This window comes from Salvelinus fontinalis, chromosome 30, assembly GCF_029448725.1.
Source record: "Salvelinus fontinalis isolate EN_2023a chromosome 30, ASM2944872v1, whole genome shotgun sequence".
In the NCBI taxonomy this organism is placed as follows: Eukaryota; Metazoa; Chordata; class Actinopteri; order Salmoniformes; family Salmonidae; genus Salvelinus; species Salvelinus fontinalis.
The window spans coordinates 32,552,241-32,577,493 of NC_074694.1; the positions used below are offsets into that span (position 1 = coordinate 32,552,241).

Below are 25,253 nucleotides of genomic sequence, written 5' to 3' on the forward strand. Positions count from 1 at the left end.
AGTACCCAGTGGGGATTTTAGCACAAAAAAAAGTGGGATTACACAACACTAAACAATACATTACTTGCACTCTAACTGTGACAAACAGTGCCCACAAACTGTTAGGGCCTACACAAAGCTGTCTCAACAGCAGAGCCCCAACAGCACTCCCAACATCTTACCACTGCTACACCTGGCTAACAGTGTAGCCTTGTCTGGCAGTGAAACAGTTCATTTAGCCTCATTAACTGCCTTTTAAAAAACATAGCGGATATGGCTGACTTGCTTAAACAAATGTGCTTTCTACTGACAATTGAGATGTGCAAACTATTTTATTAGGGGACGACAAGCGGATTAGAGGCAATCCGTAATTTCGATTAAGACATTAATGACCGAGCCACAACGGACTAGTCAATATAGCTACTTGTTCAGCACTGTTGGAATATACAGCAACAGACTTCAGAACGTGGGCCGTTGTTACAGTGTTACTTTCTTAGCTGCAGTATACATATCTCCCTGGCATATTACATAATTTCTGCAGCAGCATATAAGACATTTTTGGACTCACGTTGCTGTAATGTGCTCACTTGAACAGGAAGGTGACGTGGCGGTCCTTCGTGGGCAAATTTTGTCATCAACGAAAGATAAAGGATTTACAATTCCAAGATGGATGAAAAAGTATTTTGAGCTTGTTTATTCCCGACTTACCAGTTGCAATGCTTGCAGTTAGCCACTGTCACTGATTCCATGCAAACCACTTTTTCAAACCACCATTTTTTTTGCGATTTCCAACTTATTGTGTAATGTTTATGTCCAATGACCGATGAGCACCGATACATTTTCTATAAATTCTCTTCATATGACAAGGATTAAAAAAAGATTTGGCAGTATATTGTCTACTTGATTCATGATGATGACTGCTAGCTAAGATTTTGAAAGTAAGACGTTGACATGATCAATCCAATCAAAGCTACTGTAGATATAAAGTGATTTGATGTAATTGTATCTGTGGCCAATGACCTTGAGCCTTCTTGGAAGGGCACGTCTATGGCAGGACACAAAGTCTATGGCAGGACACAAAGGGCTTACATTTTTGATGTCGACTAAGGGCCGGGTGACCTAGTGTCCCCATGAGTGACAGAACACTGAGCCAATCACAGTGCAATGCTCATATTTTCTGCTGGCCAGCACCACCACCACATAAAGCACTGAGCTAGGCTGAACACCTGCATTTTGGAGCTACCTGTTTGTATTCGACTTTATTAACTCAATTGTATTTTTTTTTATACATTGTTTGCAAACTGATATGTGACACGTATTAATGCCAAAATAACATGCAAAACAGGCAAGCCCCCAATTTTTATATATATATATATATATATATATATATATATATATATATACTTTTTTTGCTAAAAATGTGGGGCTCAAACCAGGTGGGGCTCTGAATGACAGGTCGCCATTGCCAGTACCACATCCGTATGGTATATCTGTCCATAACGTGACTCCAAGAGACAGGTTGGAATGTCTGACTAGAATACGGGAATGTGTTTGAATTTGTTGTTAAAATGCGGACATGATTGCGAGACGCAGGACAAAGGGCCAAAATTCGTGACTGTCCCGCACAATACGGAACATGTGGTCACCCTAGACCGCCCAAAAAATCGGCACTACCAAAGTTTAGCATGTCTTTGCAGGGGAACTCTTATTTTGAAGAAAACATATCCGCGATCGTGTTGCCAGCATAATATCCTGCTGCTAAGAGAACGGTAGCCTAATTATGTTTCGCTTCCAAGACGGGGGCGTGTTTAAATGTCATTTTACTGATCATTTCTTTCAGTTTTGAGCTTTGTCGACGACGACTCGATGCATTGAATTCCATATTTTTTAATATCCAGTCGACTCGTCAGTTGCCTTTGCTATAAACATTAGCTGCCGTCAGGTGAGTAGACTACGCAGCTTCACTATTTCTTTGCAACTTTGCTGGTTGGTTCGATTGATGTAAAAGTACAGCAGATACGCTGTGACAATGTACGTTAGTTGGGAGGGATATTGTCGTCTGGAAACTGATTGTTAGATTAAGCTCGTTTTAAAGATAGCCCGTTTCTGTATTAGGCTAGTGAGTGTGTGTTTTGGATGCATGGATAGTAGGCTATTTGTTGTCCATTTATGGCGCACGTGCAGGATTTTTATTTTGACATGTAAGCAGAGAGGAAGTGTGTCTAACAAAACCGACATTTGGAAAGTGTTTAAAGTTGCTTCACATTGTGCGTTCATAAATTCACTCATTCACTCAACTCTACTCCGATGTCATGCGCTCACATCCGAGTGCTAGAGCACAGAATAACTGAGGAATTTACGAACTGGCAACACCCGTTGAATATGACCATGTCAGTAAACGTAATTAAATTGCCTGCAGCACAGGACCAATCACCAACGCTCTAGATAACATAAACAGGCAAACCGGCTTTGCTATAGGGCGAGCAGAATGGTCAGAGTGCGGTGTTCTCATTAGTGTCTGGAAGTAGTTAGTTTGGGTGTTGTTGATGTCAGAACGCTCGGATCAACACTCCTCGGCCAGAGCTTCCAGTGTGTGCCTTTGAACGCTCTCTGAGCGTTATGTATTTACGAACGCTAAGAGCGCACTCAAACATTCCAGAGTGAATTTACGAACACACCCATAGAATTTCTCAGGATTTCACCCTGTGAAGAAGCTAGGTGAATTGAAACAGAACTGTATTCCAAAACAATCTCCCCTCCCCCGTATCTTATTTCCTGTAACTTGGCAAAGACTCGCGCTTGAGTCTTTCTCTTTCGGTTTTGGTCCACCAGCTTCAAACGACTAAAACAAAATATTTTTGCTTATTGAAAATATTACATTGCGATTTAGATGATTCCCAGCAGCACCAGTTAGTGCTTGTTCTCTCTCAAACTGAAATTGAGCGAACAGTGTATAACTTTAGCAACCATGACAGAGCATTACATACACACCTGCGATTGAAACGCTTGAGTGCTCACATTCTGACGATATAAAAAGTAAACTGGAACTGTGGTAAAGTTGGAACATCTTCTACGATGGTTTAACGGCGTTTGGCATCCAATAAATGTTGCATTACCGCCACCTACTAGACTGGCGTAAAACTCCCGTATACTTTGCTCAAAAAAATTAAATACAATCAACAAATACCCTACCATCTAACCATACTCACTAAATTATTTATCTTTTTTAACCCACCACCCTACTCCACATTTCAAATATATTGCCCTACCTCAGGCCAACAGCCTGAACGGACACTACCACTTAACACACCATGTAACTTTTCAAATCAAAATGTATTTGTCACGTAGGACAAATACGACAGGTGTAGTAGACCTTACAGGGAAATACTTACAAGCCCCTAACCAACAATGCTTTAAGAAGTTAAGAAACAATTTGTTAAGTATTCTGATGTCAAGTCTCGCAAAATACCTCTGCAGCTGCCACCACAACCTACATTTTCTGCGACCTACGTTCCATCCCTGCAGTACAGTTGATAACCATTGCTAAAAATACAATCTTACTGAAACATATCACTTGTTGGCCTATCCCTCTGTACTGGTACAGATCTACTACTCACACCACTCCTCTCAGGAGCCTACCAGACAAGCTAAACTACTTTTATGCTCGCTACGAGGCAAGTAACACTGAAACATGCATGAAAGCACCAGCTGCTCTGGAAGACTGTGTGATCACGCTCTCCGCAGCCGATGTGAGTAAGACCTTTAAGCAGGTCAACATTCACAAGGCCGCAAGGCCAGACGGATTACCAGGATGTGTACTACGAGCATGTGCTGACCAACTGGCAAGTGTCTTCACTGACATTTTCAACCTCTCCCTGTCCGAGTCTGTAATACCAACATGTTTTAAGCAGACCACCATAGTGCCTGTGCCCAAGAACACTAAGGTACCTGCCTAAATGACTACTGACCCGTAGCACTCACATCTGTAGCCCTGAAGTGCTTTGAAAGGCTGGTCATGGCTCACATCAACACCATTATCCCAGAAACCCTAGACCCACTCAAATTTGCATACGGCTCAAACAGATCCACAGATGATGCAATCTCTATTGCGCTCCACACTGCCCTTTCCCACCTGGGCAAAAGGAAAACTTACATGAGAATGCTATTCATTGACTAGAGCTCAGCGTTCAAAACCATATTACCCTCAAAGCTCATCACTAAGCTAAGGATCCTGGGACTAAACACCTCCCTCTGCAACTGGATCCTGGACTTCCTGACGGGCCGCCACCAGGTAGTAAGGGTAGGTAACAAAACATGTGCCACGCTGATCCTCAACACAGGGGCCTCTCAGGGGTGTGTGCTCAGTCCCCTCCTGTACTCCCTGTTCACTCATGACTGCATGGCCAAGCACGACTCCAACACCATTAAGTTTGCAGACGACACAACCGTGATAGGCCTGATCACCAACAACGATGAGACAGCCTATAGGGAGGAGGTCAGAGACCTGGCCATGGGGTGCCAGGACAACAACCTTTCCCTCAACGTGATCAAGACAAAGGAGATGATTGTGGACTACAGGAAAAGGTGGGCCGAACATGCCCCCATTCTCATTGACTGGGCTGCAGTGGAGCAGGTTGAGAGCTTCAAGTTCCTTGGTGTCCAGATCACCAACAAACTAACATGGTCCAAGCACAACAAGACAGTCGTGAAGAGGGCACGACAAAACCTATTCCCCCTCAGGAGACTGAAAAGATTTGGCATGGGTCCACAGATCCTCAACAAGTTTTTACAGCTGCACCATCGAGAGCATCCTGACTGGTTGCATCACTGACTGTTATGACAACTGCTCCCGCCTCTGACCGCAAGGCACTACAGAGGGTAGTGCGTATGGCCCAGTACATCACCAGGGCCAAACTTCCTGCCATCCAGGACCTCTATACCAGGCGTGTCAGAGGAAGGCCTTAAAAATTATCAGACTCCAGCCACCCCAGTCATAGACTGTTTTCTCTGCTACCGCACGGCTAGCGATACTGGAGCACCAAGTCTAGGTCCAAGAGGCTTCTAAACAACTTCTACCCCCATGCCATAAGACTCCTGAACACCTAATCAAATGGCTACCCAGACTATTTGCATTGCCCTCTCCCCCTCTTTTACACCACTGCTATTCTCTGTCATCTATGCATAGTCACGTTAATGACTCTACCTTAATGACATATTACCTCAACTAACCGGTGCCCCCGCACATTGACTCTGTAACGGTACCCCTCCCTGTATATAGTCTCGCTATTGCTACTTTACTGCTGCTCTTTAATGACTTGATACTTTTATTTCTTATTCTTATCCATGTTTTTTTTTAAACTGCATTGTTGGTTATGGGCTCGTAAGTAAGCATTTCACTGTGAGGTCACCTGTTGTATTCGGCGCATGTGACTAATAAAATTTGATTTGATCCCTCCCCCTTGACCCATCTTCCTTCATTGCCTCAGCATGACAACTTCTGCACTACTCAAACCCTGGAAACCTCAACCTGCCTCTCTTCCACCGGCCATTTCTGATCCCCAGCCCCATGGGCACCCCTACAATTAACACATACCACTACTTTCCCCAATGCTACACAATCCTTTGTCTCATCGCCTTCTGCACACTTCTCACACCTAAGAACCTCCCTCCTACACACTGCTGCCACATGCCCATAAGCTTAACACTTGTAACAATGTAATGTATTTGGCACAAAAGCTCGTACAGGATAATTTATATCCAAACATCACCTTGTCAAGCAAAGACTCATCAGAACTCAAAAGAACAGACAACGACTCTCTGTTTCAACACTCACGCCACCCTGTCTGCGTCGCACCAAACGACGAGCATCACAAACACCGGTAATTAGTAATGCACCGATATGACATTGTTGGCCGATACCGATATCCGATATTTTCCTTGCCAAAAAAAAAAACGATGCCGATATTTAACATTTTAGCGACCATTTTAAGCATTCTGGTACAGTTAAATAGTTAACACATACACATGGATGCTGCGGTCTAAGGCACTGCATCTCAGTGCAAGAGGCGTCACTACAGTCCCTGGATCAAATCCAGGCTGTATCACATCCGGCCGTGACTGGGAGTCCCATAGGGCGGCGCACAATTGGCCCAGCGTCGTCAGGGCCATCATTGTAAATATGTTCTTTGTTTCAGTAGTCATTTAGTTCTTAAGACTTGCCTAGTTAAATAAAGGTTACACACACACACACCACACTGACCAAAAAGTAATTTTGTTGGCATTTACGTATGTCCCCATTTACCAGTAAAACATAATCAAAACCTATTTCTTTTACTTACTTGCTGTGCTGTTTCGTTGTTCATTTGTTCAGTCGTTTCATTCTCAACCAGGATTTCTATGGAATGCCGTTTGGGTCTTTGCGTGTCAAAAAAGATACATGTCAAATAACACAACATAATCTGTTTCAGTAGCTATAGTTCTGCCCACAAATTTTCTATAGGATTGAGGTCAGGGCTTTGCCACTCCAATAGCTTGACTTTGTTGTCCTTAAGCCATTTTGCAACAACTTTGGAAGTATGCTTGGGGTCATTGTCCATTTGGAAGACCCATTTGCGACCAAGCTTTAACTTACTGACTGATGTCTTGAGATGTTGCTTCAATATATCCACATAATTTCCTGCCTCATGATGCCATCTATTTTGTGAATGGAACCAGTCCCTCCTGCAGCAAAGCACCCCCACAACATGATGCTGCCACCCCCGTGCTTCACATTTGGGATGCTGTTCTTCGGTTTCCAAGCCTCCCCCTTTTTCCTCCAAACATAAAGATGGTCATTATGGCCAAACAGTTATATTTTTGTTTCATCAGACCAGAGGACATTTCTCCAAAAAGTCGATCTTTGTCCCCATGTGCAGTTGCAATCCGTAGTCTGGCTTTTTTATGACGGTTTTAGAGCAGTGGCTTCTTCCTTGCTGAGCGGCCTTTCAGGTTATGTCGATATAGGACTCGTTTTACTGTGGATATAGATACTTTTGTACCTGTTTCCTCCAGCGTCTTCAAGGTCCTTTGCTGTTGTTCTGAGATTTGATTTGCAATTTTCGCACCAAAGTACGTTCATCTCTAGGAGACAGAACTCGTCTCCTTCCTGAGCGTTATGACGGCTGCGTGGTCCCATGGTGTTTATACTTGCATACTATTGTTTGAACAGATGAACATGGTACCTTCAGGCGTTTGGAAATTGCTCCCAAGGATGAACCAGACTTGTGGAGGTCTACAATTTATTTTCTGAGGTCTTGGCTGATTTCTTTTGATTTTCCCATGATGTCAAGCAAAGAGGCACTGAGTTTGAAGGTAGGCCTTGAAATACATCCACAGGTACACCTCCAATTGACTCAAATGATGTCAATTAGCCTATCAGAAGCTTCTAAAGCCATGACATCATTTTCTGGAATTTTCCAAGCTGTTTAACCTCTACTTCCTCACAAACCCGGGTCCGGGAGCACCCCCACCAGTAAAAAAGCTGACTAGCATAGGCTAGCATAGTGTCACAAGTAAATAGTAGCATCTAAATATCATTAAATCACAAGTCCAAGACACCAGATGAAAGATAAACATCTTGGTAATCAAGCCATCATTTCTGATTTTTAAAATGTTTTACAGGGAAGAAACTATGTAAATCTATTAGCTAACCACGTTAGCAAAAGACTCCACTTTTATTACTCCATCAGTAGCTATCACAAATTTGGCCAAATAAAGATATAAATAGCCACTAACCAAGAAACAACCCCATCAGATGACAGTCTGATAACATATTTATTGTATAGCATATGTTTTGTTAGAAAAATGTGCATATTTCAGGTATAAATCATAGTTTACCATTGCAGCCACCATCACAAATCGACTAGAATAACTACAGAGAGCAACGTGTATTACCTAATTACTCATAAAACATTTCTTAAAAATACACAGCGTACAGCAATGGAAAGACAGATCTTGTGAATCCAGACAATATTTCAGATTTTCTAAGTGTCTTACAGCGAAAACACAATATAGCGTTATATTAGCTTAGCACAGTAGCAAACCAAACAACAGCATTGATTCCAGCCAAACATAGCGATAACGTTTTCACCACCAAAATATATTAATTTTCACTAACCTTCTCAGAATTCTTCAGATGACAGTCCTGTAACATCATATTACACAATGCATATAGAGTTTGTTCGAAAATGTGCATATTTAGCGGCACAAATCGTGCTTATACAATGAGAAAAGTTGCCAAGCTCCCCAGAAAATTTCGGGCGCCATCTTGGAGAGTCACCTAGTCTAATCAATAAATAATCATAAACTTGACTAAAAAATACAGGATGGACAGCAATTGAAAGACAAATTAGTTCGTAATGCAATCGCTGAATTACATTTTTTAAATTAACCTAACTGCGCAATACTGGGTGCAATACAGGGTGCGATAGCGCAAGGCTACACGGAAAATAATGGCGTCCGATGCATTTTACTTTTTCAACAGAACAACGAATTATCAGCATAAATAGTACTTACTATTAGCTGAACTCCCATCAGAATCTTGGGAAAGGTGTCCGTTGGCCAAAAGAATCGTTGCTGGGTTGGAGAATGTTTCCTTCGACGTTGCAATTAGCAGTACACAATGGCATTCGAGAGAGAGAGATACCCAACTCAATACAACATCAGAAAATAAAATGCCCGAAAATCGCAATATACTGACATAAACTGATATAAATCGGTTTAAAATAACAAGATTATGATGTCTTTAAAGCCTATATCGAATAAAAACAGAGCCGGATATATCTAGTTTCTAAAACCAGAGCTTCTAAAAAGACATTCCAAGGCCCTTTCTGCGTCAGCGCGAAGATCCATAAGGGTGGACACTTCGATTCCAATCCATTTATCAACTTTCTGAACTGCGTAGAGACTCCATTTCAACTCTCCCTATTCGCTAACAACCAGGGGAAGGCGTATGCAGTGCATCTCAACCAATAGAGGACAGGCAAATGAATACACAGGTCTGGGGACAGCCAGCAAAATTCTGCACTCTGACATATACATAGGAAAATTGCTCTAAGTCGAGTTCTGTTTCACCCACAGATATAATTCAAACGGTTTTAGAAACTAGAGAGTGTTTTCTATCCAATAGTAATAATAATATGCATATTGTACGAGCAAGAATTGAGTACGAGGCAGTTTAATTTGGATACGAATTTGTGCTATGTCGAAATGGCACCCCCCTAGTGGCAAGAATTTAAAGGCACAGTCAACTTAGTGTATGTAAACTTCTGACCCACTGGAATTGTGATACAGTGAAATAATCTGTCTGTAAACAATTGAGCATGACACAAGTAATTTTTCCAACAAAGCAACCGACTTGCCAAAACTATAGTTTGTTAACCTGTTGAGGATGGGGGCGCTGTTGTGACTATTTATGCTAATCGTGTAATTTTTGAAACGGCTTCCCACAAAGTTCTTGATCGTACAATATGCATATTATTATTGGATAGAAAACAGTCTATAGTTTCTATAGGAGCTGAAATTTTGTCTAAGTGGAACAGAACCCATTCTACAGCAATTTCCCTGACATGGAGTCAGATTTCAGAAATTTTGGCCACTGTTCTGGAGTCAGTTAAAAGGGCACTGTTATTGCTATGACTATACGGACACTGCTTACGTCTTCCCCTGGATGCCTTTACGTGATGACGATTTGAATGGGGTCGATTGCGCGTTCACAGGCACTATAAATTAAAAAAACCTGTAGCTAGCAAGTCTTTTCTTGCTGCGTAATGCGCGTGGAGGACATCGACCCGCACTTGTTCCAAGCATTAGTGGAGGGAGTAATATTACTCTGGTCATGTTTCTACTCGTTATGGGAGTTAAAAACATCATAAGGTAGTTAATTTAAAGCGTTTTATAGCAATTTATATCCGTTTAGTGCGATTTTGGGACATTTATTTATGAAACGCTGTGAATTGCTGGGCACGCTTCCAGTTCATCCCGAACGCAGTTGGCATTTCCACATGGCAAGAGGACAGCTTTCCACCAAAAGACGATTGGACCCAAGAAAGGATCCTTTGCCCAAGATACTGATGGAAGAACAGCTCAAAGTAGGACATTTTTATTATGATAAATCGTGTTTCTGTCAAAAGTAGTAGCTTAGGACGCCATGTTTTTTGACGTAGCTTCGCTTGGCGCAAACTGTATTGAAAAGTAAGGATAATTTAAAAAATGTAATTCCGCGATTGTATTAAGAATTAAATTGTCTATCAATCCCTGTCCACCCTATATTTTTTAGTCACGTTTATGAGTATTTATGTATAAGAGTAGATCACTGTCTAAGTGGCGCAAGGACATTTTCTGACCAGCTGAGCTACATTTCACATTGTCTAACCATGATTTTGGTGGCTAAATATAAACATTTTCGATCAAACTCTATATGGATTGTGTAATATGATGTTACAGGAGTGTCATCTGAAGAATTCTGAGAAGGTTAGTGAAAAAATTAATATATTTTGGCGATGTTGACTTTTATCGCTCACTTTGGCTAGAATCAATGCTGGGCTGCTATGTGCTATGTGCTATGCTAATATAACGATTTATTGTGTTTTCGCTGTAAGACACTTAGAAAATCTGAAATATTGTCTGTATTCACAGGATCTGTGTCTTTCGATTCGTGTATGCTGTGTATTTTTACGAAATGTTTGATGATTAGTAAGTAGGTAAACACGTTGCTCTAAGTAGTTTTTCTATTCCATTTGTGACGGTGGGTGCAATTGTAACCTATGCCATCTACCTGAAATATGCACTTTTTTCTAACAAAACCTATCCCATACCATAAATATGTTATCAGACTGTCATCTGAGTTTTTTTCTTGGTTAGGGGCTATAAATATCTTAGTTTAGCCGAATTGGTGATAGCTACTGGTGTTGGTGGACAAATAAAAGATGGTGGATTATGCTAATGTATTTTTAGGTAATAGATGTACATCTTTACATATTGTGTCTTCCCTGTAAAACATTTTAAAAATCGGACATATTGGCTGGATTCACAAGATCTGTGTCTTTCATTAGCTGTATTGGACTTTAATGTGTGAAAGTTAAATATTTAAAAATATATCTTTTTTGAATTTCGCGGCACTGGTTTTTCAGTGGGGGTGGGGGGGGAGTGCCGCTAGCGGCACTCTCATCCTAGACAGGTTAACAAGACATTTGTGGAGTGGTTGAAAAACGAGTTTTAATGAGTCCAACTTAAGTGTATGTAAACTTCCGACTTCAACTGTACGTACGTTTTTATATAGGTATGTATGCACTGTAGCTTTGACATCAGTTATTAATGTCGGCATTAAACTAGACGTTGGGCTTATAATAATGTTGGCATTTTTGTTATATTGTCCGATTCCAATATGTTCACTGATATATCGTGCATCCCTACCGGTAATCTTCCCCTTCAGTTGGTCAACTTTCACATTTACTGCTACCCCAATAATTACTCCTTTCAATGGCACCCTTTTCTTGAGAGCAAAACAATTCCCATCTCTTGCCACCATTCGTTTAAGGTGGAGCGCCTGCTCCTTCTGATCAGCATAAACAAACTATCACAAACCACTTCTGGTTACCTTCGCCGATTCCACAGCACCCAACTCTGTTTTCATCCACCCTGAAACCACAAATGGATCAGCCAACTGCTTTATTCTAAAATCGATTAAATAATGTTTTTCCCCCAATCAATCTACACACAATAGCCAATAAAAACAGAAATACCTTACTTACACAAGTATTCAGGCCCTTTGCTGTGAGACTCGAAATTGAGCTCCGGTGCATCCTGTTTCTACAACTTGATTGGAGTCCACCTGTGGTCAATTATGTTGATTGGACATGATTTGGAAAGGCACACACCTGTCTATGTAAGGTCCCACAGTTGACAGTGCATGGTCAGAGCAAAAACCAAGCCATGAGGTCGAAGGAATTGTCCGTAGAGCTCCAAGACAGGATAACAGAAGGGTAACGCAACATTTCTTCATTATTGAAGGTCCCCAAGGACACAGTGGCTTCCATCATTCTTAAATGGAAGAAATTTGGAACCACCAAGACAGTTCCTAGAGCTGGCCGCCCGGCTAAACTGAGCAATCGGGGGAGAAGGGCCTTGGTCAGGGATGGTCACTGACAGAGCTCCAGAGTTTTTCTGTGGAGATGGAGCAATCATCTCTGCAGCACTCCACCAATCAGGCCTTATGGTAGAATGGCCAGACGGAAGCCACTCCTCAGTAAAATGCACATGACAGCCCGCTTGGAGTTTGCCAAAAGGCACCTAAAGACTCTCAGACCATGAGGAAACAATTTTCTCTAGTCTGATGAAATGCTAAGTATCGCATCTGGAGTAAACCTGGCACCATCCTTATGGTGAAGTTTGATGGTGGCAGCATCATGCTGTGGGTATGTTTTTTTTCAGTGGCAGGGACTGGGAGACTAGTCAGGATCAAGGGAAAGATGAATGGAGCAAAGTACAGAGCTCCTTGATGAAAACCTGCTCCAGAGCACTCAGGATCTCAGACTGGGGCAAAGGTTCACCTAACAGGACAAAGACCCTAAGCACACAGCCAAGACATCACAGAAGTGGCTTCAGGACAAGTCTTTGAATGTCCTTGAGTGGCCCAGCCAGAGCCCAGACTTGAACCAAATCTAACATCTCTGGATAGACCTGCAAATAGCTGTGCAGCGACGCTCCCTATCCAACCTGACAGAGCTTGAGAGGATCTGTAGAGAAGAATGGGAGAAACTCCCCAAATACAATGTTTTTTGCAAACATTTCTAAAAACCTGTTTTTGCTTTGTGTGTAGGTTGGGAGGATGAAATAAATATCAATTTTAGAATACGGCTGTAACATAAAAATGCGAAAATAGTCAAGTCTAAATACTTTATTTCCAAATGCACTGTATATGCTGTCTCAAGTAAATAAATGAAACTATCTCCAGTAGGCTAATTTGAGTGTGAACTGTGTTATTGTATTGGAATTACACACACAGATCAAACCACCATTCTGTGGCAGCCCACAAAGTTACAAGTATAGGCTAGCGAATTTGATTTTAAAATACACTGCTCAAAAAAAAAAAGGGAACACTTAAACAACACAATATAACTCCAAGTCAATCACACTTCTGTGAAATCAAACAGTCCACTTAGGAAGCAACATTGATTGACAATAAATTTCACATGCTGTTGTGCAAATGGAATAGACAAAAGGTGGAAATTATAGGCAATTAGCAAGACACCCCCAAAACAGGAGTGATTCTGCAGGTGGTGACCACAGACCACTTCTCGGTTCCTATGCTTCCTGGCTGATGTTTTGGTCACTTTTGAATGCTGGCGGTGCTTTCACTCTAGCGGTAACATGAGACGGAGTCTACAACCCACACAAGTGGCTCAGGTAGTGCAGCTCATCCAGGATGGCACATCAATGCGAGCTGTGGCAAGAAGGTTTCCTGTGTCTGTCAGCGTAGTGTCCAGAGCATGGAGGCGCTACCAGGAGACAGGCCAGTACATCAGGAGACGTGGAGGAGGCCGTTGGAGGGCAACAACCCAGCAGCAGGACCACTACCTCCGCCTTTGTGCAAGGAGAAGGAGGAGGAGCACTGCCAGAGCCCTGCAAAATGACCCGCCATTCAACCCTAATTTACAACCTGCAATTATTTGTGCTTTACTCGAATGTAATATTACAATCAATAGTGTTGAGCTTGTGAGTGATTATTGACTATTGTGTATTTTCTTATTTAACCAGATCAGTCAAGTAAGTTTACTTTCAGTTTTGATTATAGCCTAGTCCTCAAGGTCAGTGTTGTTCCAGCAAAACAGCTTGATCTGATGTCCCAGCCTATAGAGTTCCTCTGATGTGAATAAAGTATTGTTTTCATAATTATCAAATGATTATGTGAGAATCATATTTAGTTATTATAACAACATGCACATTGATAGGGTGTTGGTAATAGAAAAAAAAGCCGATACCGACTAAATCGGCAGATTTTTATATATATTTTTATATATATAAATATAGATTTGTAATAATGACAATTACAACAATACTCAATAAACACTTTAGCTTAATATAGTACATCAATAAAATCTATTTAGTCTCAAATAAATAATGAAACATGTTCCATTTGGTTTAAATAATGCAAAAACAAAGTGTTGGAGAAGAATGTAAAAGTGCAATATATGCCATGTAAAAAAAAAAAAAAAAAGCTAGCATTTAAGTTTCTTGCTCAGAACATGAGAACATATGCTGGTTCCTTTTAACATGAGACTTCAGTATTCCCAGGTAAGAAGTTTTAGGTTGTAGTTATTATAGGAATTATAGGACTATTTATCTCTATGCCATTTGTATTTCATATACCTTTGACTATTCGATGTTCTAATAGGTACTTTAGTATTGCCAGCCTAATCTCGGGAGTTGATAGTCATAAACAGCGCAATGCTTGAAGCATTGTGAAGGAGCTGCTGGCAAACGCAGGAAAGTGCTGTTTGAATGAATGCTTACGAGCCTGCTGCTGCCTACCTTCGCTCAGTCAGACTGCTCTATCAAATCATACTTAATTATAATATAATAACACACAAATATGAGCCTTAGGTCATTAATATGGTCAAATCCGGAAACTATAATTTTGAAAACGAAACGTTTATTCTTTCAGTGAAATACGGAACCGTTCCGTATTTTATCTAACGGGTGGCATCCATAAGCCTAAATATTGCTGTTACATTGCACAACCTTCAATGTTATGTCATAATTATGTAAGATTCTGGCAAATTAGTTCACAACGAGCCAGGCGGCCCAAACTGTTGCATATACCCTGACTCTGCGTGCAATGAACGCAAGAGAAGTCACACAATTTCCCTAGATAATATTGCCTGCTAACATGAATTTCTTAACTAAATATGCAGGTTTAAAAATATATACTTGTGTATTGATTTTAAGAAAGGCGTTGATGTTTATGGTTAGGTACACATTGGTGCAATGACAGTGCTTTTTTCGCGAATGCGCTTGTTAAATCACCCGTTTGGCGAAGTAGGCTGTGATTCAATGATAAATAAACAGGCACCGCATCGATTATATGCAACGCAGGACAAGCTATATAAAATAGTAATATCCTCAACCATGTGTAGTTAACTAGTAATTATGTTAAGATTGATTGTTTTTATAAGATAAGTTTAATGCTAGCTAGCACCTTACCTTGGCTCCTTGCTGCACTCGCATAACAGGTAGTCAGCCTGCCACGCAGTCTCCTCGTGGAGTGCAATGTTATCGGCCATAATCGGTGTCCAAAAATGCCGATTTACCGATTGTTATGAAAACTAGAAATTGGCCCTTCCAATTAATCGGTCGACCTCTAGTTGGTAATGTAAGCTAGGCCATGTGAATCATCTATGAATGAAAAAAGAAAAATCCAATCAGGATTACATGATGTAGGCTATTACAAACAAACATAATAACAATTAATATATAAAAGGTTGTCATGTTCATAAGAGGCTAATTTGACTTTGTGTAATGTATGTGTTAATTGCATATGACGTCTTAAACGCAAATGTTTTCCTCAGTCCTCAGAACAACATTGGATACCCTGTATTGTGTGAGCCATGGCCAAGTCAGTGAATATCCCTCTGGATGAGAAGATGGTGAGCATCGTGGGCCAATGTGGACAAGCTCTGATTTATGCCCTGCAAAGCAAGTTTGGATGCACTGCCGTGCTCCATGGTGTGGATGCTGCCAGTGCAGGACAGTCCAAGAAGCCTGAGATGAGGTTTTCTACCCTGCTGTCCAAGGGCCTCAGGGTGTCTGTATGGAGGGATGACCTTACCACTCATCGTGGCGTAGATGCTGTGGTCAACGCGGCCAATGTGCACCTCAGTCATGGGGGAGGTCTCGCCAAGGCGCTTAGCGATGCCGGTGGCCCAGTTATCCAGCAAGAGAGTGACCAGTACATAAACGATTTCGGAAAGTTGTTTACGGGAGAAGCCATCGTCGCCCTACCTGGCAACCTTCCATGCAAGAAGATCATTCATGCCGTCGGTCCAAACCTACCATACAAGCCCTCAAAATCTGATGTTGATAAAGCCACACCACAACTTGGAAATACTGTTAAAAACATTCTGGAGGTGATGAAGAAACATCATCTGAAGTCTGTTGCCATTCCTGCCATAAGTTCTGGCCTGTTCAACTTTCCCTTGCCACTCTGTGCAGACGTCATTGTTAAAACCCTGAAACAGTACCATGATCACAATTACTCCGGAGCTCCTTTAGAGGTTCGCCTGGTCAATCACGATGACTTATCGGTCGGGGAGATGGAGCGCGCATGCCGTGAAATACTGGGGTCATCAGGTTCACACAGTCAACCAGCGGCGGCTCCGGGGCAGCCACCTAAGGCTTCATACAGTACAGTTGTAACTCACGGAAAAACTTCAACTTCGATGAAAATCAACAATGTCACTCTGCACCTCATAAAAGGATACATTGAGAGACAGAAGGTACAAATAGTAGAAAATGGAGCATAAAAATTATAAATAATCAGAATTGAATGGTAGACATGATTGATGGAGGAATGTGTATGGATATTTGGCTCTGGTTCAGCATTTTGAACATAAGCTTTTCATATATTTGGAAATATATCTATGATCTGATATTCTGTCTTGCTTGTCTTTTATTGACAGACAGGCGGCATTGTGAACACAATTTCTTCCAACCTTGATTTGTCATCCGGGGCAATATCCAAAGCAATTCTGGGAAAGGCTGGAAAAGGCATACAGGAGGAGATATCCAAATGCTACAACAAATATAGTGACGTTATTGAGACCACTGGACACAAATTATCATGCAATTACGTGTACCACACGATATGTCCTGACAGAAATCAATCATTTGAAAAGGTAAATACAAATAAGGCTTTAAGCTATTCAACTACACTAAGATGTACTGTTGAGATCAAACATAAAATTGTTATCCTACCTTGTTCCTAGCAATATGTTAAGGGTAGTATATCAAATATCTAACTATATTTTACTATGACTGTCCATCAATATAACATATAGATTAAGGAAATTACAAATTCGTTTTCTGTTTTCTTCTCATGACAGAGTTTTGGGAACATCATCTCAAAGTGTCTGGGCATGGCCCAAAAAAGACAGCTGTCGTCAATCTCCTTCCCAGCCATTGGTACTGGTGTGCTGGGCTTCAACAAGCAAAAGGTTGCGCAGATTATGATGGACACAGCAGTGGAATTTGCCCAGAAGAACAATGGAACGAACATGGATATCTATTATGTTATATATCCAGCGGACACTGAGACATATAGGGTATGTGTACGATCAAAGTATTATCAGTCACTTTCATACGAATCCTTAGTGGCCTAGTAATAGTCCCACAGGTCTTTGACGATTTCACTCTTTTGAAATTACTTATCCGTTTTTAAACTGAAGAGTTGCGAATATCATGTATTTCTAAACCAAAGACTTTAGTTATTTGCTGTCTTCTAATGACACCAGAGCTGATATAGCCTAGTTACCGGTGATCACATATTTCTGCTCTTTTCCACAGGCTTTTGAAGACAAACTGAAATCTATTCAAGTTGCAATACAATATCCTATCTCCTCCAACAGTGCCTCCGCTCAAGGTGAGATCCCAGTCAAAAGAAGTAGAAGTGGTATGTTGTTATCATTTGTGTGTTAACAGAACTCTTGATACAACGGTTTTTGCACTATGCATACACTATTTTGGATTAAATTATTATTTTGTGTCTCGTCTGCAAGGTTTTGAGCCCACAGCTGGCTATTTTGACTCCAGATATACAAGCGAAAGTGCACAACCATATATCGAGCTCAGCAGTGCCGTTGATGAGACGTTGATAGAGGCCAGAAACTGGTTTTCTCTTTTATATCCTGCCTTCAAGAATGGCACCATTCGCAACAATTTCATCCAGCACTTTGGTCAACATGAGTTTGAAAAGCTGCTGACCTTTCAGACCAAGTGGGACATTTCCATTGAGGTGTTCTTTAAAGATGGTTGTGCCGGCATGAACATCCAGGGGGCTTCTAGAGATGTCACAGCTGCTGTATTAGAGGTGGAAGCCATGTGCTGCAAAGTCCAAGAGGATTTCGCAAAAGATGAGGAGCGTGACATGGGCCTGAGAATTTCCACCAGTTCCCCAAGGAAGCCTGTCGACGAGAGCAGTTCTGACTATAGACAAAGAAAGCTGAATTTTTCCGGGCATAAAATTGTCAGGGTGAGTGTCTGCACAAGAAACAACAGATTTAACAATAAAGGTGCAATCTGTGATATTAACTGCTTGATAACCAATAAAATATGGTTATGGCAAATATGTTACAGGTTGAGAAAGTGGAGAACAGTGCCCTGAAGCAGGTCTTCGAGCTTAAAAAGAAGCAGTTGGACGTGTCTACCTCTCAGCGAATGTACCAGCGCCTGCCAGCGCAATACTGTCATCTGCTCAACAGAGTGGGCTTCCAGAGGGAATTTGCACCACCTGACAGTAAGAGAGAAGCCACCTATTCATGGGTTGCACGTTGCGTCACAATATTGCAACTGCATATTCTGCTTAATGCATTCTCAATTGGAGCTGATGAACTCTGCCCACTAAAGGCAACATTGCTGTCTAAAGTAAATTTGAAGACATCATAATGATGGTAAAGTTGTTTCCGACTAATTATTTGCCTACTTTAGCAATGTCATCGTATTACCTGGCCGCTATAGTGTAATTTAGACCAAACAGTCACTAGCCCCCGTTCAGAATGACTGGTCACGACTCGACTTTTGGGCGCAACTATGGCTGAGGCGTCTGTAGAACTTTGATAACAATGGCATGACGCAACCGATTGACGGAGGTGCAACCCTTGAATAAAAACAAATTACATTCTATTCATTCTAATGACATTCTTTGTGTTCTATTTTTATGGGACCAGCACTGTGTTTGGAGAATAGCTCTGAAATAATTGTTGTGAAGCAATTAATTTAATGTATTACTGCAATATGTAACCTTTTGGGTGACCCAACTAGGGTTGCAAAAGGTCGGAAACTTTCTGGAATTTTTCAGGAAATTTTCCGTGGGAACTTAAGCCTGGGATTTTGGGGAATTTTGCTTACCCTCTGCACGCACAGTGCATTCTTCCATCACATGTTTAGCTGATTCTCAAGATACACTAATACACTAATGAGATGCTATTGAGCCCACACTTCTACACTGTCTGAGCCAAGGACTACATGCTTTCTGGTAAGTCTTGATTATAATACTGGGTGGGTGAATATATTTTATATGACATATATGATTTTTTTGTTAACTAGTAAATAGTAGCCTACAGCAAATTGTGTTTAAATCATTTCTAACTTGTTAACAATTTCTGCTAGTTAGTTTTTGCTACCATGTGGATTTTAGCTTGTTTGAGCCTGCTGAGGAGTGTTAATTCACCTGTTTCCATACATGCGTCATTTTAAAACATTTATCGTACAAAGGAGGAGTTTAATCTAACTGCTTAACAATTTATCTGTACATGGAATTGTATTTTTTTATTTTTTATTTACTCATCACCCCCCTTATCTCTACAGGAAAATTGCACGTGCACCACCTGATGTGTGGAGAAATTTCACTGCAGCAAATGTAGAAGGAGAAGCTGTGTACATACTGTGTCCAATCATATGTGAAGAATGCAACAAAGATGCAGAATCATCTGGCCAAGTGCATAAAGTTCCCTCAGCGCTCTCAGCAAGCAACCTCTGACAAAAGTCCCTATACTTCTATTCGAGGTGAAAATTATGAATCGGACACCTTATCGATAGCAACAGCTCATGGTCCTCCTGGAATCAGACATTTTTTTGACTCAATGGAGGAACGTAGTCAAAGAAATGCCGATGAATTTCTTGCTCGAGCTGTGTATGCAACTGGTTCACCTCTGCTCACAGGCAATGTGTATTGGAAGATATTTCTGAATTTTCTTCGACCCAGCATACACCCCCCTCCAACCAGAGATGCTTAATCTACTCATTTACTGGTTGCAGAGTTCAAGTGAAGGTCAAACAAAGCAGACTGTATTGCAATCATCTCTGATGGGTGGTCGAATGTTCGTGGGCAAGGAACAATTAACTACATCTCCACCCCTCAACCAGTATTCTACAAGAGCACAGACACAAGGGACAACAGACACCGGTCTCTACATTGCAGATGAGCTGAAGACAATCAATGACCTTGTACCACAGAAGGTATTTGAACTGGTGACAGACAATGCTGTGAACATGAGGCTGCTTGGTCTAAAGTGGAGGTGTCCTACCCTCACATCACACCCATTGACTGTGCTGCTCATGCATTGAATCTGCTCCTCAAGGACATCATGGCACTGAAAACAATAGATACACTCTACAAGAGAGCCAATGAAATGGTTAGGTATGTGAAGGGTCATCAAGTTATAGCAGCAATCTACCTCACCAAGCAAAGTGAGAAGAATAAGAGCACCACATTGATGCTGCCCAGCAACACACGTTGGGGTGGTGTTGTCATCATGTTTGACAGTCTCATGGACGGGAAGGAGTCTCTCCAAGAAATGGCCATATCACAGTCTGCCGATTATGGACAGCCCCATCAAGAGGATCCTCCTGGATGATGTATTTTGGGAGAGAGTGGTAAGCAGCCTGAAACTCCTGAAACATATAGCAGTAGCCATTGCACGGATTGAGGGAGACGATGCCATCCTGTCTGATGTTCAGACTCTGCTTGCAGATGTAAGAGAGATCCGTACTGCCCTGCCCACTTCACTGTTGCTCCAAGCAGATGAAACTGCAGTTCTGAAATACATTCAAAAAGCGTGAAGACTTCTGCCTGAAGCCCATGCACAGCCGCAGCGTACATGTTGGACCCCAGGTATGCTGGCAAGAGCATCCTGTCTGGTGCAGAGATCAACAAGGCCTATGGTGTCATCACTACTGTGTCTCGCCACCTTGGCCTGGATGAGGGCAAGGTTCTTGGCAGTCTAGCGAAGTACACTTCCAAGCAAGGGCTTTGGGATGGAGATGCAATATGCTAGTCGTGCCAACATATCTCATCAGCCACCTGGTGGAAGGGACTTTGTGGATCTGAGGCTCTTTCCCCTATTGCCTCCATCCTCCAAATCCCACCAACATCAGCCGCCTCAGAGCGCAACTGGTTCTTGTTTTGGAACACACACCAAAACACGCAACAGGTTGACCAATACAAGGGTTGAAAAATTGGTGGTCATCCGGGCAAATTTGAGGCTTTTTGATCCCGATGAGCCATCCTCAACAAGGTTGGAAAGTGACAGTGAAGATGCGGCCTCAGAATCTGATGTTCAAAAGGTGGCCATTGAGGTCCAAGGAGAAGACATGGAAGCCTGAGAGGAAGACAACCAAAGCTTTAGTTTCTAGACTATCATTTTACAGATGTATGTTGAAAACATTTTTGGGAGATGTGATTGAGCATTGGGGATCATTCAATAATTTATTTTGTTCAGTGAAATCAATTAATTAAAGTTCAATTTGTAACTAAATTGTTTTTTGTTTTTTTTCTATTGGAAGGATTTAATCATTTGCAATTATGTCTACTTATGATAAGGTACAATGTTTATGTTTCTGTCTCCATATGGTAAATAAACTCAACAAAAAAAGAAACTGACATTTTCCAGGACCCTGTCTTTCAAAGATAATTCGTAAAAATCAGAATAACTTCACAGATCTTCATTGTAAAGGGTTTAAAAACTGTTTCCCATGCTTGTTCAATGAACCATAAACAATTAATGAACATGCACCTGTGGAACGGTTGTTAAGACACTAACAGCTTACAGACGGTAGGCAATTAAGGTCACACTTATGAAAACTTAGGACACTAAAGAGGCCTTTTTACTGACTGAAAAACACCAAAAGAAAGATGCCCAGGGTCCCTGCTCATCTGCGTGAACGTGCCTTTGGCATGCTGCAAGGAGGCATGAGGACTGCAGATGTGGCCAGGGCAATAAATTGCAATGTCCGTACTGTGAGACGCCTAAGACAGTGCTACAGAGAGACCAGACAGACAGCTGATCGTTCTCGCAGTGGCAGACCACGTGTAACAACACCTGCACAGGATCGGTACATCTGAACATCACACCTACAGGACAGGTACAGGATGGCAACAACTGCCCGAGTTACACCAGGAATGCACTATCCCTCCATCAGTGTTCAGATTGTCCGCAATAGGCTGAGAGAGGCTGGACTGAGGACTTGTAGGCCTGTTGTAAGGCAGGTTCTCACCAGCCATCACCGGCAACAACGTCGCCTATGGGCACAAACCCATCGTTGCTGGACCAGACAGGACTGGCAAAAAGTGCTCTTCTCTGACGACGACTCTCGGTTTTGTCTTACATGGGGTGATGGTCAGATTCACGTTTATCGTTGAAGGAATGAGCGTTACACCGAGGCCTGTACTCTGGAGCGGGATCGATTTGGAGGTGGAGTGTCCGACATGGTCTGGGGTGGTGTGTCACAGCATCATAGGACTGAGCTTGTTGTCATTGCAGGCAATCTCAACGCTGTGCGTTACAGGGAAGACATCTTCCTCCCTCATGTGGTTCCCTTCCTGCAGGCTCATCCTGACATGACCCTCCAGCATGACAATGCCACCAGCCATGCTGCTCGTTCTGTGCGTGATTTCCTGCAAGACAGCAATGTCAGTGTTCTGCCATGGCCAGCGAAGATCCCGGATCTCAATCCCATTGAGCACGTCTGGGACTTGTTGGATCGGAGGGTGAGGGCTAGGGCCATTCCCCCCCAGAAATGTCTGGGAACTTGTAGGTGCCTTGGTGGAAGAGTGGGGTAACATCTCACAGCAAGAACTGGCAAACCTGGTGCAGTCCATGAGGAGGAGATGCACTGCAGTACTTAATGCAGCTGGTAGCCACACCAGATACTGACTGTTACTTTTGATTTTGACCCCCCTTTGTTCAGGGACACATTATTCCATTTCTGTCAGTCACATGTCTGTGGAACTTGTTCAGTTTATGTCTCAGTTGTTGAATCTTATGTTCATACAAATATTTACACATGTTAAGTTTGCTGAAGACAAACGCAGTTGACAGTGCGAGGACGTTTCTTTTTTGCTGAGTTTATATCCAATGCAAAAAAACATCTACATTTAACATGTTAATTCCAACAAAATTTCCACCTCTGAATATTCCCAAAAATGTGCAACCCTAGACCCAACCCAAATTCACATAAAAATGTGTGTTTTATAGATCTGTCACTCATCGAAAGCAAGTCTAAGAAGTGGTAGATCTGTTCTATTTCTGTGCTTCCGGTTCTTAAGTTTAGTTTTTGTATACCAGCTTCGAACAACTGAAAATACAATATTTTTGGTTGTGGAAAATATATTTCAGTGGTTTAGATGTTACAATGATTCTCTACACTATACTTGCTTGTTTTGTCACAAACTGAAATTAGGCTAACTATTCCAATTTTAGCAACCAGGAAATGGAGGAGCGATTTCTGGATAGTGCATCTTTAATTTCATTATTGATGTGTTTCTTTCATCTGTAGAGCTAGCCTACGGAGAGGGGATCTACTTCAGTGGCAGCGTGGATGGGGCAAAGAAGCAGTGGAAAGGCTTGGCAGACGAGGCATACCTGTACTTCGTTGAGGCGCAAGTGCTGACAGGGAAGTCCACACATGGCTCATCAGATCTTATTGTGCCACCGGTGATGCCCAGTGGAGACCCCATCACTCTTTATGACAGCGTGAAAGGGGGTGTGGACACCTGTGTCATCTTCAATGGTCACCAGGCCCTACCTGAATATCTGATCATCTGCAAAAAAGAATGAAGTTGATAATGGGTGAAAAATTGTCATGAAGTAATTTTGTTTTAAAATAACCATATGTATCTTTATTTTGTGCTTTACCCTAGACTATGCAGGAAAACTGGATATAGATCCACTTTATTATCCCATCGGGGAAATTAATTTGGTCATGTGCTGAAGACTGTACATGAAAACCGAGAAACTACACAATATAATTAATTCAAAGTGATATAGCTACACATTTAAAGTGAAAGTGCAATATGCTGAATACTCGAGGGACCAACAGGCTATTATACAGCCTAATGACTGTTGGAGTAAAAGAGTCCCCATATCTATCTGTTTTGATCTTCTTTATGAAGAAGTCTCCCCTTGTCCGGCTGCTGCTGCGACTGAGTTTGGAGTGAAGGGGATGTGTACTGTCCTGTAAAATGCTTTCAAGTTTTAGTTTTGTGTATAGGTTGGTGACTGATTCTTGATCTATACCAATTATCCTTCCCGCCGTCTTAATCAAGCGCTGAAGCTTGACTTGGTCTTGCACTCGCATGTTTCCAAACACGCATGTCAGACCAATGGACGGCACGCGCTGCGGGACAGATTTCTTGAGGCTTGGTCTGGGTGGAGGGAAATTCAATTCAGACATGTTTGCATCACATTTATATTGTTTTTTTTTGTCATGGTTTTGTTTCAATTTCTGCTTCAGTATCAAAGCACTATGGTTTCAGTTTATAACCAACAAAATGAATGCAATTGTTGAATAAATGTTCTCAGCAATGGGTTGTAAATGTTATGTAATTTTTATTGATAATACTGACAATCCTTTGCTTGTTTTGTAATGAGTTCGTATTGTGATAGCATTATGTAAAAGTATAGCAACATGCTTTGGTAGACAGTAATTTGCTTTTATTACACTGGATGATACTGTTACATAAAAAACAGAACTCTACACTAGCCATCAATGAACAATGCAATAAACTATTTTATTAGATGCATGTTAAAAGGTTATGGTTCACAATATTCTGGCAATGAGTGTAACAGATGTATAGTGTACTCTCCATGCGTTGTGTTTTATAATAATAAATAACTTCGGCCAGTGGTCCCAGTTGAGCATCATTTATTTCTGCTGTTGTTAAATGGGAAACAGCACGTTAGTTGTGCAGGGCTTAACAGTGTTGATGGCTGTCGATGACAAAATCTGTAGCATGAAGACAACTGTGTTAGCCGTGGCTTATGTGACCATGACATCGGTGTATGCTAGCTAACACAATTATTTACAGCAATCATATGCCAAAGCACATCCCAGAAAGCCCCTCAATCCCTAACAGGTACCATATACCCACACATGTATAAAATCAGTAACGTACAGCAAACTTGTACACATTGTAAAATAGAAAACAGTATTCAGAACGTGACCTACCCCTTGCATCACATTTT

The 25,253-nt window shown here is 41.6% G+C and overlaps 1 protein-coding gene across 2 annotated transcripts; it reads left to right on the forward strand.

The window, feature by feature from the left end:
• Window positions 1–1,717: 1,717 nt before the first annotated feature.
• Window positions 1,718–24,915, forward strand: LOC129829059 (protein mono-ADP-ribosyltransferase PARP9-like). Of its 2 annotated transcripts, none has more exons than XM_055890521.1 (8): window positions 1,718–1,921; window positions 15,585–16,511; window positions 16,695–16,910; window positions 17,118–17,336; window positions 17,578–17,683; window positions 17,790–18,262; window positions 18,367–18,526; window positions 23,566–24,915. In XM_055890521.1, exons 2-8 carry the CDS (start codon window positions 15,624–15,626, stop codon window positions 23,844–23,846), a joined length of 2,343 nt encoding a protein of 780 aa, XP_055746496.1. In that variant the 5' UTR covers window positions 1,718–1,921; window positions 15,585–15,623; the 3' UTR covers window positions 23,847–24,915. The 2 variants fall into 2 exon arrangements, with proteins under 2 accessions (XP_055746496.1, XP_055746497.1); XM_055890522.1 differs by having other exon boundaries at window positions 1,719–1,921; window positions 17,578–17,653.
• Window positions 24,916–25,253: the final 338 nt, after the last annotated feature.

Coding starts and splice junctions, on each gene's coding strand:
- LOC129829059 (XM_055890521.1), top strand. CDS start 15,624: ATGGCCAAGTCAGTGAATATCCCTCTGGATGAGAAGATGGTGAGCATC. Junction 16,911..17,117: donor GAAATCAATCATTTGAAAAG/GTAAATACAAAT, acceptor TTCTCATGACAG/AGTTTTGGGAACATCATCTC. Junction 18,527..23,565: donor GGAATTTGCACCACCTGACA/GTAAGAGAGAAG, acceptor TTTCATCTGTAG/AGCTAGCCTACGGAGAGGGG.